The 18,774-nt window shown below is 57.5% G+C and overlaps 2 protein-coding genes across 6 annotated transcripts in view; one reads left to right on the plus strand and one right to left on the minus strand.

Moving 5' to 3' along the window:
- Positions 1–443: 443 nt before the first annotated feature.
- LPIN3 (lipin 3) lies at positions 444–15,347 on the minus strand. Of its 2 annotated transcripts, none has more exons than XM_082773344.1 (19): positions 15,190–15,347; positions 8,659–8,859; positions 8,374–8,469; positions 7,352–7,650; positions 6,883–7,003; positions 6,317–6,722; positions 5,626–5,725; positions 5,345–5,514; positions 5,168–5,261; positions 4,928–4,997; positions 4,489–4,581; positions 4,005–4,066; positions 3,593–3,722; positions 3,205–3,353; positions 2,976–3,062; positions 1,751–1,903; positions 1,333–1,444; positions 1,146–1,249; positions 444–986 (listed from the first exon to the last, which is right to left on the minus strand). In XM_082773344.1, exons 2-19 carry the CDS (start codon positions 8,848–8,850, stop codon positions 842–844), a joined length of 2,583 nt encoding a protein of 860 aa, XP_082629470.1. In that variant the 5' UTR covers positions 8,851–8,859; positions 15,190–15,347; the 3' UTR covers positions 444–841. The 2 variants fall into 2 exon arrangements, with proteins under 2 accessions (XP_082629470.1, XP_082629469.1); XM_082773343.1 differs by having other exon boundaries at positions 15,135–15,317.
- The window catches only part of ZHX3 (zinc fingers and homeoboxes 3), a 48,001-nt gene continuing 43,003 nt past the window's right edge, over positions 13,777–18,774 (plus strand). For 3 of the 4 annotated variants that reach the window (XR_014318620.1, XM_082773333.1, XM_082773329.1), the window contains exon 1: positions 13,777–13,868. The gene's annotated coding sequence lies outside the window, so the exon portion shown is untranslated. Of the gene's footprint in view, positions 13,869–14,428; positions 14,449–18,774 lie in introns of those variants that run through there. The other variant, XM_082773331.1, reaches the window with a different exon arrangement.

Here is an 18,774-nt window from a genome sequence, read left to right on the forward strand (position 1 = left end):
CTGTTTTTTTAAAAAAAAAACTTGTACATTTGTTCAGATTTAAAAGCTGAAAGACTGTTTGTACTGGAAGAGAAAAAAATAAAGTTCTTGCTGAGGTTTCCAGTATCAAAATGACTTCTGTGGCTTAAGGGAAAGAAGTATAACACCAGGATTCTGTTAAGTTAAAACACTGAGGCTATTTAGAGAGGAAGAGAGGGCAGGCAGCCTAGCAGGAAGTGATTTACACTTGCACAGAGCAGGCAGGGAAGAAGCTAGATGCCAGAGCAGAGAAAGGAGCCCAAGGCAGGCAGGAGCACAGCTGAAGTTCATGGAGGCCCTCCCACAGGATAATTCCAGCCAGGATCACAAAGAGACACCAAGTCCGGCTCCCACTCCTATGCATAAGGCTACAGTGATCAAGAGGCAGCCTGGATTTTATGGAAATAATTTATTAATTATTGCTATTAGTGAAAAAGCACTCAAAATTCCAGCTTCCATCCACCTTTACAAGTTAAGCCACGCAACAGCTTCACTCCACAGGCTACCAAGCTGCAGGTAGCAGTAGTCATGCCAGAGGCTCATCAATAAGTGACCCAGTTCCACCTTTAAGAGACAGGTTTTAGAGATAACGAGCATTAATACACAGGCTCTGTAGGAAGTTCAGTTCAGTAAATGGAGTTTCTGGTGGTCAAAGCTCCCTTTGTCCCACCCTTTCTGCACCTTGAGAAGGGGTGCTCCTAGTGCACGCCACGACCTGAGAGTAGGAGTCCAAAACCTGCTGTTAGAAGTACAAGAGTCCTTTGCAGCAACCGAGGAGATGTTTGTAACATCCAGTCCTGGTCCGGGACTCACAGGTGAGAGGTCAGGAGAAGGCCTCCAAGTCCACAGCAGGCAGGGGAGGCCTCCAGTAGGCGAAGTGGCTGTACTCAGGACACACCAGAGCGACGCTCCCACTCTGCCCCAGGGGAGGGAAGATCAGCTCCACCACCTCCGACAGCCGCTCGTACCTATAGGGTTACGGAAGGAATTGCAGCAATAACGGGCAAAACAGCAGGGCTTGAAGTAGTCTTATGGAGATTGCTCGTGCTCTAAACCAGGGGGGTAGGAAAGGAAACAGCTCCCACAGGGTAGGGCCCAGAGGAGAGGGGAACAAGCAGGGCACTTACGTTGACTTGTGGTTCTGCACGAGCCCCTGGACCAATTCCCCCTTCGGGTTGACCATAAATATGCGGCTCTCGGGCAGGCCCACGTGCCTGTATGCGTACACGTCCTGCCAAGGGGGGACAGCAACGTGTGAGAAGGGCAGCAAGGAGCCACCACCAGCCCAGCCCCAGTCCCCAGACCCCCACTCACAGTGGCTCTGTTCCCAAAGGCTGCATAGAAGGGCAGCTTCATGGCAAAGAGGTTTTGGATGTCTGTCAGGCAGGCAATCTTGAACACCTCTGGCTTCTTCTCGATCACCTCCCTGAAGCACAAAGGCATGTACACAGAGGAGAGGTCAGAGCAGCACCCGCAGGGCAGGACTGCATGCAGCCAGGCCCTTTGGGGGCTCCAAGAAGGGACTGGGAAGGCAGAAGGGTTTTTGTGCATTGCAAGAGCCTCACCACAAAGCTCCAGGAGGACAGGCAGCTCCCCTGCTGCCTCCCATGAGCAGCACCCTGTGCCAAGGAGGGCACTTGAAGGCTGCAGCAGCCCCCAGTGTTGAGATGGGTGTATGGGGAGGGGAATGCCACCCCCAGGGGTGCAGCACGAGGAAGGAGAGGACAGGTACCTGTGGAAAGCAGAGAAGAGGCTGCTGGGGGCAAGCAGGATGGGGCCCTTGGGGAGGGCACAGCCTTGCTCGTTGACCCATTTGAGGTAGCCTTTGGTGACGTGCGCCATGCCGATGGCCCTGGCTGAGCAGTAGAGGAACTTGTAGCCATTCCTAGAGAGAGCACAGGGAAACCCTCTGAGCTGTGACCTAGGCACAGCACCCTCCTACCCCAAAGGATGGAGGGGGAGGCTGAGTACCTGGCCTGAGCCCACACCCTGCTCACCCCTTCAGCACCCACGGTGCCTTCACAGCTCCCTCACCTAGAGGAGATGCAGGCTGAGACTGAGCCCCAGGGCAGAGGGAGCCATGTGCCCCCTGCCCAGCAGCAGAGCCGCCAGCTGCAAGGTGCCTCTGCTGCCTGGTGCCCCACAGTTGCCTCCTGCCCTGCACAGAGCTCAGTCGCCCTGGACCAGGCCAGCAGATGACAGCACCTTCACTGCATCCCCCCACTCAGGCTCAGCAAGGCGTGTGGGGAGCTGGTCACAGCCCCCTGCCAAGCCACCAGCTCAGGCAGGGGTGGCACCGAGCTCCTGCAGGAGGGGAGATGGTAAAAAAAGACAGCTGAGAGGTGGAGATGAGCCATCTGCAGGCTCACACTGCCTCTTAGTGGCCAGAGGCCAGGTGGCAGAGACAGAGCTGGGACCTGCTGCCAGCCTCGGCTGGGTGCACCAGGGCAGCATCGCACCCCTGGGCAGGTCTGGCCCCTTGGGGGACAGGGCAAGCGGTAGCTGGGTGCCTGTAAAGGTGACCATCACCCACCCAAGGGGCTGGAAATGCTAGGCACAGCCTTATGCTGCTGTTGTACAGAGACACAGGGCTGTGTGTGTGGCCTCCCTGCTACGGTTCTGTCAGGTCTCCTCATCCCCATGGTTGCACCACCAGCTGCACCTCACTGGCAGAACCTCCACCCACCATCATGCATCCCCAGTGCCTGGGGAAATGCCCCATCCCTACTTCAGGCACCCACAGCAGCCTCTAATACATCTTTGGTCTCATGGATTGCAACAAGAGGAGAGGATGGAGACACTTGGAGCATGCCACACTGCTGGTAACAGGGCAGGAGCTCAAGTGTCTGCAGTGAAAGCCTCCATCATCTTCCTCCATCAGCCATACTGGCTCCCACTTGGTCTCTCCATCAGCCTCCTGCTTCCTTTTGGGGTCTCCTGGTTGATCTGATACTTACAGATGGATTTTGTGGAAGAGCTTGGCTATCCCCTGATGAGTCCAGTCTTTCCCCAGATGCGGTAGGATGTGGCCAAGAGCATCTGACCTAAAAGAAAAGGAGACCAGGTTAGGTTGATCCAACCTGGTGGGATTTGCAGTGGGGTTTGGGGTCCTTCCTGGCTGCTTGTGCAAGCCTTGGAAGGACACCTTCCCCTAGCACGGCACGGGGAGGGAGAAGGGCCCTTTACTTGGTGATGGTGCCGTCGATGTCAGAGATCACCACCTTGTCGTCCCAGTTCCACAGGTAGATAGTGGCCTCACAGCGGCACGTGCCCTGGTACTGAGTTGTCACACTGAACACCACCTCGTTGGGGCCGTCCTGCAGGTTCAGCCTCCCCTGCAGTGAAGTGGGAACAAGCACAATACACCAGCACTGGGACATGCCAGACCAAAGCTTTCCACAGGCCAGGACTAACACCTGAGCAGCCCAGAGACCCACAGCCCCTACACAGGAGCCACCCAGGGCAAAATATTTGGATGCCCTAGAGAACCTTAAGGTCACGAGTAGAGAAAACCCCATTCAGAGGGGGTCTCCTCCCCACACCCAAGCAGAGAATGAAGGAGGAGAGTACATACGATTTGTTCTGATGACAGCCTCAGGGATTTCTTGTAGGTTGGCAGAAATTTCTGTGCAGAGGTATCTGTTGTTGATGCATCCCCTGGGTGCAGGGGCTCCTCGTCACTGGAGGACCCCTCCTCCTCCTGCCTACATGAGGAAGGGAAGAGCACAGTGCCTTCATTCTGCTGCCCACAGCTTTCACTATGAGCATGAGAGGAGAACTGGAGGGGACCCAGGACAACCCACCCACCTGGCCATTGAGGAGCTTGGCTGGACAGAGTCAGCCAGAGCTTTAAAAGAGCTTTCTGTCCTCATATGTGAGGCAGATTTGGGAACAACTGGTCATTTAGAAGAAATAAGAGCCCACAGACTCCTGAAGGTAGCCTGGGTGCTCCAGCTCGAGCCTCCTAGCAGGAGAGAGGCACTCACCTCTGCTGAGCAGACTCAGGCTGCAGTGTCCCCATGTTAGCCTTTCCTGGCCTTGACTGCTGCTGTAGGGTGGAAAGGGGCATCATCAACACCTTGGTGTCATGGGCAGGGCTGCTTCACTGCCACCCAGAGTGGTGACACCAAAGCAGCAGTGGCAATGCGTTCCCCTGCCCTGAAGGGGATGTTGTCCCATGAAAGAGGGGCTGCAGCCTGGTAGCAGAGAGGGGCAGGGAGACCAAGCACAGGCGGTGCCTGGGCTGTGGCACAAAGGGCACGTGGCAAGAGGCTTCACCACTGCCAGGTCTGTCGTGCTGCATTACCAGGTGTTGTTCTGGCATCAAGAGACCTGAAGGGACAGCAGCCTTCCCAGGTCACTGCCATAAGGTCCCTCTGGCTGCTCTCATGCTCAGCCTCAGATCATCCTCCCCACCAGGATGGCCCCTATCCCCCGGGGGCATGCTGTCACAGCCAGCACTGCAAACACCTCCTCTGCGGGGAACTCTCGCCTCCTCCAGGAGAACCACCACCTGCTGCCTCTCTTGGGCATCTTCTCCTTCACCAGTCGGTCAATGGTGTGCTGTGAGTGTGGCAGAACACAGGAGGAAATCAGTCACTCGTAACCCTAGCCAGCTCTACAGAGCCCTAGAACAGACTTATGCAGCCCCAACCCTCCCGGAGGGCCAGGAGGCCCAGATCTGGCCAGCCCTTGCACAGACAGACATCAGAACAGGTAATTTTTGGTAAGGGAACCTCAACTCTTCAGACTTCAGTGGTACCCACATGCATCTAAAAGCCACCCGTACCTCTGGGGAAAGGAGAGAGGCCCAGCGCTACCCCAGCCTGGCAGCTTGGCCTCTCGCAGCCCCTCTTTGCATTTGAGCCCTGCTGAGAAGGGCAAGCTGTAGATGTGTCATGCCACTGACCTCAGGAATGTTCCTCTGGAAAGCCTGCAGGGACAGGACCATGGGAGCAGCCACTGCCCAGTTGTAATACCTGGAGAAATGAGAGGGATGGGAATATCACCACTTCTTGGAGCTGCGAGGGCTGTTTCCAGGTCACCATGCTGCAGCACAGACAGAAAGCCCTCACCCACTGTCTAGGATGGAGTCACAGTCCTACAGGGTGTTCCTGTAGGGACAAAGCTAGGAGAGCTGGCCACTCACTTCTTGTTGATCAGGATCACCAGGTTGGGGTCATCGAGGAGCCCTGGATTCTCAGCAAACTCCTGGTAGGAGATGATGTGCTCCATGAACTTCTCTGGTGGGACAGAGGCTGTCATACCACTGATGTACATGACGGGTTTCAGGACAGCAGACTCCCTTCCTTCCCCTCACACCTACCATGAGAAATCTGCCTGCTGCCCCCAAGGCCTCCACACAGTGACAGGGCAATTGCAGGCATCACATCAGAGCCAGAGTCCGTGGGGCTTCCAGCAGGTACATCTGATGGCAGCGAGACACAGGAAGGGATGCTGGGGTCTGCGACAGGCTTTGAAGTTTGCTCCACCTCACTATCAGCAAGAGAAGGAACAGCAGCAACATCAGGCAATAGCTTTAGACACGGCCCTGGTGTAGGGGCTCAAGGAGGCCTGAGCTTGCCTGCTCACTGGGGTACCCCATACCTCCTGGGCAAATAGAGAGCCACCTGCTCCTCATCCAGGTTAGAGATGTCTTCAAGGTAAATGTCACTGGGACCCAGGTGAGGGCTTCTTTTGATGGATCCTCAATGCACAGAGGGAAAGGAAACATACTGAGATGGCTTGGAAAGTAATTCATCTAATTCATTCAAGATCATAACATTGTGATCTTCCTCTCTATACAAGAAGGAGTTCAAAATATCACTTCAGAGATTTTTTTTTCCTGAACTTATGCTGGCTGGAGGAGTAAGGCTGGTTAGGACAGGTAACAAAGCCCTTAACACAGCACCAAGGGAGACACACATGCTTTGTTCTGGGTAATTTTCTACCTGACTTGGCATGCTTAGGATGAAGATGCAGGCCAGGAACAGCCAGACAATTCAAGTTCAGGGATAGTCTACATTGCTGAGAAGCCTAAGGCTGCACAAGTGCAGACACCAGAGGATGGACTTCAGAAAACTAGGCAAGAAAGTCTCAGGTCAAAGGTAGGAAATCAGAAAGTGTCTTCTTGAAGCAAAGGAGCTTTGGTGGCATATGGAGCAAAGAAAACATGTCACTCCTCAAATATCCAAGATAGTCAAGGGGTTATGCTGAACCAAGAACCCAGCCCCTCTCCAAGTCCAGCTCTGTCCATGGGCTCAGACACCGCTCCCAGCAGCACCAGTCACCTGCTTACCTTTCTGCTGGGGCTCGCAGCTCTCCAAGCCCACCTGGCTCAGGACAGCAGCTCCCTCAGAGGACTCCACATCTGGCTGAGCTCCCAGCACAACCCTCTCACCTCCCTTCTGTTCCTCTTGTTGGGTTGAGGTGGCCCCTGATGAGCTCTCTGCCCCCATGGCACTGGGGTTATCCATCAGTCCAGGGGGGCCGTTGCCTTCCTTGGGCACGAGTGTTGGCTCATCAGCCAGCACTGCAGAGGAACAAAGTGGATCCTGAGGTCCTGCTGGGCACAGACCTCCTCCCAGACCTTCAGAGGCGGCAAGAAAATGGGTTCTCTCATCCACTGGCACTGGTGTCACAGAGACAGTGGTTGCTGCAGTCTTTGTGGACTTGGCTGGTTCGACCCATTCTGATTTATTCACCTCAAAAAGAGAAGAACGGGTCTGAGGATGGGAAGTTGCTCAAAGCATCAGGGAGCAGAGGGCCAGCCCTCTGAGGCTGCCTGGCCCCAGCCTCCTCCACTTACCCCAGGAGCTCCAGCCCCCCTCCCACTGCCTGCTGGAGGGGCACCAAAGCTCTTACCTGAGGGAGCCGTCCCCAGGCCCACTGCATGTGGGATTCAGCCCCTAGGGCAAAACTCTCCTGCAGCCCAATCTCCAGCTCAGAGTCACTTCTGGGAGAAGACAAATGGCTTGGGGCTGGGCTACAAGAAGAGAAGGCAATATTGGACCTGCTCCACCTTATATAGCCCCGTGCTTTCCTGTCACTTGCAAGGATATTTAGGGCCAAAAGCCCTGTGAGACTGGTTTCCCAGAGAGTCAGTTCTGCCCCATAAAACTACCATTTGCCAGGACTGATGGGAAGCTGAGGTCCATGAAAGCAAAGTGCTTCAGCCCTGAGCTTTTCCACAGCCAGACCTTGTCAGCCAGGAAGGCTGCCTTCTCCTGACACCCCCAGGTGCTTTCTCCTGCCCTCCTGCCCCAGCCACGAGGCACACACACCTCTCTGCTCCCTCCAAAGGGGCGCAGACCACCTTGAACCCATCTTTTACCTGTCCATGGAGGCTAGCTCCCCATCAGAGTAAGGGTGGGCCTCCTGCGCCTGCAGTGACCCAGTTTCTTCTTTGGGGAGATCAATGAAGGAGACAGACACCTCGCCCCTGGGCTCCTCGCAGCCTCCCGGAGCAGGGCCCGTCACCTCCTTGCGCCTGGGCTTCCTCCTGCGCTGCCTCCTCCTGCACAGGGCCACCTCAGTGCTCGGGGCCTCCTGGCCATGAGAGGGTTGAGTGGTGCTCTCCAGGCTCTCCTCTGTGGGGATGGGAGATGTGCAGAGGCAGGATCGGATGCTCCTCTGGAACAGGGATGGGCAGAGGCCATCAGCTCCCTCCTCTCCAGGCTGGCAGCCCATGGCTCCCGTCTATCCAACGTGTCCCACCATCACAGCACCATGCAGCTGTGCCCCAGGGGTGGTTTTGTCTAGGCCTACAGGGAAGGTTTTGTGCATGTGATGTGCAAATAAAAAAAAATAAAAAAAAACACAACAGCTCTGCAGCCACAAGTTAAAGACATCCTTAATAAGGGCAAGGGGATGCAGGCAGGAGATGGCACCACAAGACCAGAGTTATGAAGGGTGTAGATGGCATTTGTTTCTAGTGCCTTCTCCCTGCTGTCAAAACCAGCCCAAGCCAGCAGCAGCCACAAGTCATCCTGGTAGGGAGTTGGCTGAGATTTCCAGAAGCCACAGCTGATCTCATCCTGCTCACCAGGGGAGCAGACAGCCTGCCACAACATCTGGCCCACTTCCACCCCATCACAAGATCCCAAGTTCAAGATACCTGCCAGGCTGGCCAGTAGCCATGCCCGGGGAGGAAGGCCTGTCTGGGATGAGGACATATTGTCTCAGGGTGCTTCACACTGGTAAGATCCCTTGAGCAGGAGCCTTTCTGGGCACAAAGAGGGACTAATGCAGCCACCCCAGGGAATGCAGCAGTCCAAGCCTGGTCACTCCACCTAAACCCTTGTGACCACCTGGAAGCGAGGGGACACACAGCAGCAGCTCCTCTTCATCACCGACCTCATTCTCCTCAGACTCCTGGACAAAGAAGGCCTCGCCATTGTCACCCAGCTTCATGTGCAGGTCCACTGGCTCCCCATTGATTTCGATGTCAACCTAGCAAAGGGCAGAAAGTGTCTGTCCACCTGAACGTGCTCACCCATCAGGGCACAGCAAGACAAGAAACCACAGTCCTTCCCCATACACACAAGAAGCTGTGACAGGGGAAGGACCCAGCTCTCTGAACACCAGAGGAGGGTGTTCAAGGGCACCAGCACGCATCCTGCCAGGGCCAGCACCACTTACCACCTTCTCCTTGGAGCGCAGCACACCCAGCTTCCCGAAGCGCACGTGGAAAGGGGAGCACTGGAAGGAATTATCGGGCTGCCTCACCACGATCACATCGATGCAGCCCGTCAGGGTGGCAGGGTTCAGCCCCCGGTACAGCTCCTTCACGGTGACAAAGACGGTCTCAGCAAGCTGCCCCACGTAGTTCATTGTCTGGGACTGCAAGGCAGAGACAGGAACAGGCTCAGGAAAGGGCTGCGGCAGCTAGGGGAGAGTTTGCTCTAGGAGAGCTGATCCACGGCTGCAAGCACAGCCCCATCGAGGGGACAGGTCCGCTTCCAGGGAAACAGGCAAAAATACAAAGGGCCTTGATGGAGGCCAGCCAGGGACTGAGCACCAGAGAACAGGGCAGAAGCTGAGCACTAACCATAGCACCCAGCTCGGAGGAGAGATTTCCTTGCCATTAGGACACCACCACATTTGGCACTTGCAAGACCAACTACTACTTTGAGGCAACACCTTGCCATCAAGCTGTTACCATACAGATTTGCTTGGAGGGAGTCCTCATGCCCTGGGCTGGCCTTAGAAGCTCGGGGCAGAGAGGTGAGAAGTCCAAGGAGCTGCTACGTACACCACATGCTCACTTCTAAAGCCACATTCCTCACTCAGCAGTACACATTTAAGTCTCCCCAAAACAGGGGGACAAAGCCCTTGCTAAAATGAGAGCTCCCCAGTCCTCACACCTTGCCCCTACTGCCATCACCCAGCTCCCAGGGAGTTCCTGCTCAGGGGCTGTGCTGCCTGGAGCTGCAGGCTGGCAGAAGACACCCAGGACGCTCTACAGCACTATTTTTACAGGCTCTGACATTGCATGGCTTCTGCTTTGTTAGCAAAAACACCTGCAAGGAAAATTTTGCCTGCTGTACGGTCATCACCTCACCTGCTCATACCCAGAGCAGGAGCTAACGCCCCTCTGCCACACTCAAGCAGGCACGTGGAAGAGATGCATGTCTGCAAAGCTGGAGTTTGCATGGTCCCTGCTGGGCATCACAGAACAGCACACGTACAGCAGGCTCTTGCACCCCACCTCACCCCCAGGAGAGGAGGGCACACAGGACAGCCACCCCAGAAGGACCACAGAGACCCAAAGGAGACCTCCTGCTTCACCAGCAGGGCCAGCCCACAGCACAGCACCCACGAGGGCTCTCAGCACAGCCCCCAGAGCACACCCAGCAAGTGCTGGCTCCTTACCCAGAGGGACGAGCCCTCTGTCCCTGCAGGCACCCAGCCTCTCTGATCTGCCCTGCAGCAGCTCAGCCCTGGCCTGTTCCCAGACATCCCTGTAGGAGGGGACTGCATGTCTCCCCCCACTCCTCCCCTGACCTGCCAGGAATAAACCAAAGCCCACAGGCCCCTCACAGCAGCAGGAAAGCACTGGCGGGCTCCAGAAGCATCAGTGCCTCCATCAGCTCTGCTCCAAGCCCAGGTCACGGGGCCAGCCCTGGTGGCACTGAGCTGCTGAGCCCAGCTTCCCTGCTGCATCACAGCACACAGCAGGGAACAGGAGGGAGCTCTCTGCGGCAGCAGGGGGGATTTCTGGAGAGAAGGAGCCTCTGATCAGCCACAGTGCAGAGAAAGTTATGATTTGCAGAGATAATGGGTGGACAAGGCAAGAGAAAGGGTTTTGAGGACACCACCCCCAGAAAGAGCAGGGTCACAGCCCCTCACCCACAGCTCCTGTGGAGGGGACAGCCCCCCCAGGGGTGACACAGCCACAGCCCACCTCCCCGGTGGAGGACCCCCAGAGCACCCCAGGCCCCTCAGCACGTGGCTCTGCCCCAAGCAGCACCCCCTGTCCCTCCCTGTCCCCAGCACCAGGCAGGTGGCACAGGGACACCCATCCCACAGCTGACGCACCCCATAAGGAGCAGCACCCTCCCCCTGCTCCCCATCCACCACACAGCTCCAAGCTGCCCAGAACCTCCCCCTTATTACCTTACCAGGCACCTCAGCACCCTCTCAACTTTAGGGCAAACCGACCAGAAGCCCCTGGAGCTGCTCCACACCACCTGTAGCACCCAGCTCCACAGCTCCTCCTCTCCCCACCACTTCCTTCCTCTCACCTGAGCCAGGGGAGGGCCCCAGCTCCCAAACAGCACCCAGCCCCTGCCACAGGCCTCCTGCTGAGCCTATGAGGGCTCCTGGGAGGTTTTGAGGGTGGATCTGGAGATGGGGAGCAGCTGTTTGCCACTGCAGCTGCTTTGCTCTGGCTACCTGTTGCTGGCGGAGACCTGTTCCTCCATCCTTCCCCAGCCAGCATCCCGCAAGGCTGCTGCAGCCTGACCCCAGGGCTGGCGTTTCCCAGGAATGTCCTTATTTCATTTTCTGGACTAGATCTCCGAGTGTTTAACACCTTGGGGCATGAACTGGTTGAAGCCCCAGCTCTCAAGACCCCAGCAAAGACTGCATGAGCCCTTGAGGCTGGGGTGGTGTCTTGCTGTAGAGCATGCACCAGGTGCTAATTCCTCCTGCTCCATAGGGCAATGGGGATTGCTGCAGGGTCATATGGGCTAGGACCACAAAGGGTGGGCAGGGAGATAATTGCTGCGTCGGGCCCTTAATTGCTCCAGGATATAAGGACTGGGCTGGGAGGAAGGTGGGCTGCTGGTGGGGAGGGATGAACCTTCACTAGAACCTAGTGGGGGGAGATTTAGGGGGAGTACATTTAGCTGCTCCCAGCAAACTGGGAGAGTGGATTTTGGTGAGATGTTTCACTGCAGAAACTAGGACTGGTAGCAGGCCAAAAGCTTCCAAGGGAAAACTGCCTGACCTAGGGGTGTGTGCCCCAAGCCAGAACCATCCCGAGCCCAGCCTCCTGCTCCTGCAAGGGCTCTTGGATGCCGTGAGTCTGGTGAGATGCAAACTCATGCTTGGGTTGCTTATTGCAAGCTCCCTATCCTGCCCTGCTCTTTGCAAAAAGTGTGTGTGTGAGGATATTTTTCCAAGCTCTTTAAGTGTTGCTAAATAACCCCCCCCCCCCAGAGAAGTTAAAGGAGCTTTAAGGGCTGAGGATGTGCTCCAGGTAACAGAGGGGATGGCAACGTGCAGCAGGCTGTTAGCTCTCAGCTGCTGGGACGTGGGGAGGCTCTGGCCATGTCCCTGCTGCGAGGCTGCTGCCTGCCCTGCTGGCAGCACACCCCAAAAACCTCCCATGGCCCCGGTGCTGTCGGTATGGGAGCCACCCTCTGCGGCCAGCACCCATGGGAGATGCAGCCCTGCCGGGGCAGGAACTGGCAGCGGGTTGCAGCAGCGCAGGGATGCCTTTTCAGAAGAGGGCAGCATTTCTTTGTCAGCCAGCTGAATGCATCCTTGGGTGAGCTCCGAGAAGGCGGGCAGAGCGAGCAGGAGCACGCGAGCAGCACAGCCTTGCTCTGGCCCCAAGCCCCCATCCTCTGGGTGCTGGGGTTAGCAGCTGGGACTCGGGCACCCTACAGAAGTAGCTCCCACCCTTTTTCTGCTCCAGGCCTCCTGGCTCGGCTGTTTGTCCCCCAACAGCTCCCCCTCGCCCGGCCACTGTGTCACACCCGTGCTGTGGAGCTCCTGGCCTTCTCATTGCTCTGGTCGCCTTCTACAAAGCCATGGGGTTAATCTTGGTCCTTGCCAGCTGCCTCCGAACCAGAAGGCATGTTCTTTTCATATTCTCTCTCTGTTATTTTTTGGGGGGAAGGCCAGCCCTGCAGGCCCATCGCTCCCTGGGCACCCCGAGTTCTCTGCATCCTCCCACCTGGAGAGGCCCAGCAGGGAGAGGTTTGTTCTCCCCTTTTGGGACCTCCACAACCCGCAGATGTTTGTAACGAGCTTTTCATAACAAGATGGCCCTTTCCTCTTAGTCAACTGAAATGTGGTGCCCCCAGCTCCCTGCGTTGCAGTGCAAAGCGAAGCTCACGTGTGCCCATCTTGGCGGCTTGCTCCTTGCATCCCTGGCGCTCCTTGCCCGTCTCAGATTGCAGCTTCCCCTGGCACGGGATGGCTGCGCTCAGGTCCCTTGGCGTGGCTGCGAGCGCTGTGCCTCTGCTGGCTGGCAGCTGCATCCCCGAGGAAATCTGCCACCATCTCCTCGGCTGTCTGGAGCAGCCACAGAGCCTCCTCCATTTCCCTCTGCCCAAAAAAAACCACCTCCTGCGTCCAGCCAGCGGGTGAAAGGGGGGACACGCCGTGTCAGTGACGGGCTGTTCCCCCCCTGCTTTGTATTTTGACAGCTGCTGCAGGAAAGCCGGGCTGCAGCCAGCTCTTAGGATGCCTCCAAGGTTGGGCTGGTGTCAGCTCTGCCTCCTCTCCTCCCTCGGCCATCCCATTATTGCTCCTGGTCGTTCCCAGCTGTTCAAGCTTGTCTCTGAGCAGCCTGGCAGCCCCTCGGGACGCTTTGCCTCTGACCCCTCCTCGCTGCTCCGTCCTTTGTGGGCCTGGGGTGGAACATCTGGAGGGAGGCCGCATGCACGCGGGAAGCCGCCTGGCTGGGACTGACACAGCTCGGCTCGCCAGGGGCACCGCAGGGGGACAAGGACTCAGCCAGGACGGGAGGGGAGAGCTGAGCTTTGCCCGTCAGGAGGCTGTGACCGCTCACGGTGATGGTCAGGGGCTATGGCGAGGCTGGGGGGCTCCAGCACCCAGCTGTAACTGGGGACAGGGCAACGCTGAGCAGCAACACGGCACCCCAAAGCCGGGCGGGGATGTTCCCCTGCAAGGCCGGTAGGGCTGGGGGGTCCTCACCAGGACCAGAGGCTTGGATGCAAAAATCCCTTCCTTTTAAAAGCAGGGAGAGCGCCCGGCAGCACGGTGCTTCGTGCCGCGCTCCGATTCCCCTCCCTGGCTCCAAAAAGGGCTCTGCCGGCTGCCGAAAGGGGCGATTTTTTTTTTATTTTTTTATTTTTTTTAATTTTTTTCCTCTTTTCCATGACCACAAAGATCGGGGGGACGCGGGGCACCCCCGGCGCGGGGCGCTGCGAGCCCCGGGCTGAGCGGGGCACGGCCGGGAGCGCGCCCAGCGCGCACCCCGCAGCCGCGCGCACGCGCGCCGCCGCGGTGACGTCACCCCCCTCCCAAACCACGCGCGCTCCCGCCCCCCCCCCCCGTCCCCGGCGGTGTCGCGCCCGCGCTCGTGCCCGCGCTCGGCGGCGGCGCCCGCCCCGCTCAGCCGCCGGGGCCGGTGCCGGGGCCCGCAGCCGGGGGTGAGTGCTGGGGGGCGGGGGGGGCCCGGCAGGTTGGGGAGGGGTCCGGCAGGTGGGGGGGGGGCGCTGGGTGCCCGCCCCGAGCCCCCCCGGCGGGAGGGAGGCGGTGCCCGCGGGCAGGGGGCTTCGGGCGGTGGCACCGGGGCTGGGGGGGATCCGTGTGCGCGGGGAGCCGGAGGGGTTGGGAGGGGGTCCCGGGGGGGTCTTAGGGTCCCGGGGGGGTTTTAGGGTCCCGGGGGGTGCCCCCCTGCCCGGGGTGCCCTGTGGGTTTCGGAGCTGAGCCCCCCGAGCCCCGTGGTGGGCACCGCGGCACCGGGAGCTCCGGGGAGGCGGGGTCCCGCTGGGTACCCGGGGGGTGTCAGCCCCGCAGGAGCCTTCAGCCCCCTGTGGGCATCCTCCTCCTCCTCCTCCTCCTCCTCCTCCTCCCGGCCCCGGCTCTGCCCCAGCCCCGGGTCCCCGACTCCCCGCGGGTGCGGAGCCAGAAGTTCCCCTCGCTGCCCGGAGAGGCTTGTTCTGAACTGATCGCTCTTTACGGGATGAGGAGGGGGAAGAGGAAAAGCAAACCAACACCAAGCGCCAGGTGAGAAGCAAACAAATCAAAGCGAGCCTCCTATTTACTGCTGGAGGAAGCTGCAGTGTACTGATAACTCGGGTTATCGGGGCTGGGACTGTGACCTCGCTGTGTTTTACAGCTCGGGGGAGGCAGCAGGCAGCTTCAGCCCCTTTATTGTTTCCTCTTAACTCCTCGCAGTAACGCGTGGCACAGCAATGCCCACGCAGCCTTGGAGCCCTGACCCAGCTCTGGGGGTGGCCAGGAGGAGGCTGTGGGGCTGCGTTTTGTTTCTGGCACAGCCTAACCCGTGGCATCCCCCAGTGAGACCCCAGACGGTTGGGGTTCAGCCTCCCCAGCTCTTGCTGCTGTAAGAAAGCCGGGGCGATCTGAAGCCCCCGAGTCCCTCCCGGTACCACCTCGCTGCCGGTGGGATAGGTGCTGAGCCAAACCTGCCCGCTGTGGGTTTCTGCCTCCCATCGGGTGGTGGGTGCTGCGGGGAGCCCTGGGGCGGGCAGTGGCAGTGCTTGGGGGGCTTTAAGGCTGCACAGCAGCAAGCTTTTCCTTTCCCTATTCAGATCTCCTCTTCTCCCCTTCCAAAAATGTGCTGCCTCCGTGGATGTGAGCTCTGCTATTTTCTTTATCTTCTGCTCTGGTTACTATGGTGCTGGTGTGTGAAGCAGCTCCGCCAGCTACCCTGGGAGCTCGTAAAATACCTCAAAGTTGGTGTCCCCTCGCTGGTGAGCAGGGAGCGCCGCGTCCGGCCCTTACCGAGCCGTTCCCCGTTTGCGTGGCCTGCCGTGGAGTGGGTCTGGAGGCTGGGCGAGGTGCTCGGGGAGCCTGCTCCGAGGTCTCCAGCAAAACATCGACCTCAGCAGCGTGAGGCCGGGGCTTGGCTTCGCTCTTATCATCGCCGACCTCGGGGCTGGCCCTCGGAGGCGGCGAGCCCTGGGAGAGCTGCGTGCATTCCCCTCCCCAGGCACTGGGCTGCTTGTTTCCTGCCTGGTGCAGACAGGGCTGTAGCTCACTCGGAAGGCTGTCGGGAATGGAAACAAATAATTTAGAGTCTGTGGAAATCCGTGCAAACAAAAGGCAGAAGATGGGAACAGACGTTTCCCCCGGCGCCACCGTCCTGCTCGGCCCTTCCAGCTTGCATAAGCGCCCGAGCGAACCCGCGGCTGCTGGTTTGGTGCCGCCTGCCTCGCTGGGGCAGGCCTCGCTTCCCACCTCTGACACTTTGTCTTTCTGTCTTTTTCTACCTGATTTGCATGGGAAAAGGCACGAGGGGAGATCCATCCCCTCAGGGGAGATCCATCCCATGGGGAGGTGCCGGGAGCGGATCCCGAGTTTGCTCGCTGTCCGTGCAAGTTGCCGTCGCCCTCCTTCTCGCAGGGAGCTGGCCTGGCTCTGGAATACAGGGATTGCTCGGGGCAGCAGGAACCCAGCGCCAGGTCTGGGTTCCTCCCTCCTCGCCGAGGCACAGATTTGTCATTCCTGAGGGTGATTCACCCCGTCCAGACTCTGATTCACCCCCGGAGGTGCTTCTCCCAGCGCATTAATTAAACAGGAGCCTGGGATGATGATGATTATGACTTAGACACCTGTTCCAGGTGGAATAAATCTAGGTCCTGATGCAGAGGCTCAGCTGGAGGAGATCCTGCTTGCTGTGGGACTGGCAGTAAGATGATGGGAAGGTCTGCAGCATCTCTTGCCCTCTTTCAGCTGTGATGACTTTCTTGCTTTGTTGAGTCGGAGAAGGGTGATGTTTCTAATTAAAAAGAAGAAAAGTCATGTACTTCTCCCATTCTTTGTTTGTTTTCTGGTGTTTTTTTTTTTTTTTTTTTTCCCTTTTCTCTGGACAAATGTTCTAAATAACAAAGCTTAAAATGCAGATGGAGCGAGTTTGCATGAAGTGAAATCACTGGGAAAACCTTGGTTGGCTGAGGGCTGCGGTGGATGCGGAGGAGCTGGTGATGACATATGGCACAAGAGTAGAGCCCAGGCGGTTTGTTTGTCACCAGAGGCAGCCACAGTCGCCGCAGCCACGGCTCATCTTCACGAGGAGGATGTTCCCATACATTTCAGAACCTCCATCAGCTCTCCAACCTAAAGGATCCTGTGATCCTTTCCTCTCTCCTTTCAGAGTGGTGTACTGGTGCCCTCGTCTTTTCCTACGGAGATGATAGGGAGATATTTAGCCGAACTCCCTTTATCCGTGTCCTCTTCATTCCTTATTCCTACATTATTTATTTTACACTGAAACATTGGGAAGTGAGCCTTGTAAGCTGTGCGTTCAGCTTCAGGGATGGCTCTCGTATCACTCCCGATGGCAAGCACCACACTCGCTGCCCCAGCCAGGCCCCCCGTGTGTTTCAGCACTTGCTTGGAAAAGCAAACAGCCTGTTGTTAGGGTTGCAGAGTTTCCATTTGGGTTCCACCCAAACGATCCCATCCAGTAACGCTCAGAAACTCAGCCTGGGTGATAGGGCTTCGCTTGCTTTCCTCTGAGCAGGTCATTTTGGGGGAGAGACCTCGAGGGAGGCTGTTCCAGGGGAAGAAGAAGAGCCTTGTAGCTTTTTTTTTTTTTTTTTTTTTTCTCTTAATACAAAGATGCTTGAGAGGGCCATGTCAGGAACAGGGTGGGGAGAGAGCCTTGGAATGTGGCCTGCGGAGTGTCCTTCACACGGAGCAGTGCCTGGCTGGGGCAGGCTCCAGCAATGAGCACTTCAAAACTCACTGAGGTGAGAGGCTGTTGAGAGGAGCGTCCAGTTTGGTGAGGCAAGGAGGCTCGCTGCTCTCCGTGGCAGCGTCTTTAACTCTTCCTCTCCTCAGGAGCTGCCTTGAGGCTGTTCCCAGACAGGCTTTTTTGTGCTACAGGTACAAACAGCGTTATTTGCTCCCGTGAGGAAGATGAGGAGGCTGCGTGGGTTGTTCGTGGACCCGTGGTTGGGCTTGTGGGCTGCTTTCAGCCAGGTGCGTGCTCTGCTCCGACGCTTTGATAAAGAGAGAGGTTTTCGTGACACTTAGAGAAACATCTCTTGGAAATAGGTCAAGCAAATATTTATTTGCCTGAGGTGTCATGCCAGTGGTGCACAGACACTCAGACGGGTAGTCATTCTGTTTGTTCCTGCTGTTTCTTTTCATGCATAATCAGTGCTCTCTGGGGGAGTGCATAAATGCAGGTTAAGGGCTGCGTGTAACCAGAGTCAAGCTGGTGGTCTCTCCTCATCTGAAGCCTGTGCATCTCCTATGGTCTTACCCCTGTGGTGTTGCAAATCAGAAGCTGTGACACCTCATTGTGTCCAGACTCTAATCAGAAAGTGCTGGGGATGATGGTTGTTCTCTGGGGAGCTTTCCTCCCTCGCAAGCCAGCTGTGGGACACCGAATTTTCTGTGGCATGTCAGGCAGGTGAGGGGCAGGATCGGCAAGGCTGGAAGAAGCTCTCCCTCCACTTGGGGAGCTGGCTGTCCTCAACACCGAGTGATGACGTGCCAGGACCTCAGCAAGGACCAGGGTTTGTCTTCTGGGTTAGCAGCCAGGCTCTGCACTGCCTGTGTGTGAGCTGAAGGCATCCTTTGCCAGCTGGGGTGGCTGAAGGGCATAAAACTCTCCAGGGGTCCAGGACTGTGTAGGGGAGGAGGCAGTGGCCTCAGGACCAGCACTGGTTCCCGAGAGTGAACTGCTTTTATTCCTCCGTGTTGGACTGCTTCAACCAGCTTAAAAGCAGCTCCCAGAACTCAGCAAATCTGAACCAAATAAAACCAAACAAACCAACTCGCTTTGGTCTGCTGGTGGTTCATCTTCCCGCAGTGCTGTTCCCGTGTACCTCGGGGCTCGCTGCCCCGGTGGGACCTGCTGGCAGCACGTGCCTGGCCGTCCCATGGAGCTCATCCTGCTGTCTGTCCCAGATCCCCGGGAACCCCTCAGTATCTGCGTGTACTCGAAGAGGGATTTAACCTTCCTGCCTGCTCTTAAAGGGGTAAAAATAAAGAGGTTATTTTCAGAGGACCGGAATGAGGCTCAAAGCCTTCAATACTTGATCCGAAAGCTCTTCACCTCCAAATGTGCTTAGCGTAGAAGTAGCAAAGGTCTTTTGCTACTCCTGGACAAACCTCGATACCTGGAGACCTTCCCAGGTGGCTCCAGGTCCTGCTCATCCCTGATCAGCACCTAATTCAGCTGTCAGCTCACCCAGTGCCTCCAGCAGCTTTGGAGGCCTTGACAGCTTGGATGTGGCATGAGCAGGGCTTCTCAAAGTCTGGTATTCACCGTCCTGGCAAGAGGAGCTTGTTTACCCCGTGCATCGAGGTTAATTGGCTCTTGGGGTGGTTGTGGCTGTAGGTAGTCACGCGGGT

The sequence above is a fragment of the Aythya marila genome (assembly GCF_965140915.1).
Source record: "Aythya marila genome assembly, chromosome: 16".
NCBI lineage: Eukaryota > Metazoa > Chordata > Aves > Anseriformes > Anatidae > Aythya > Aythya marila.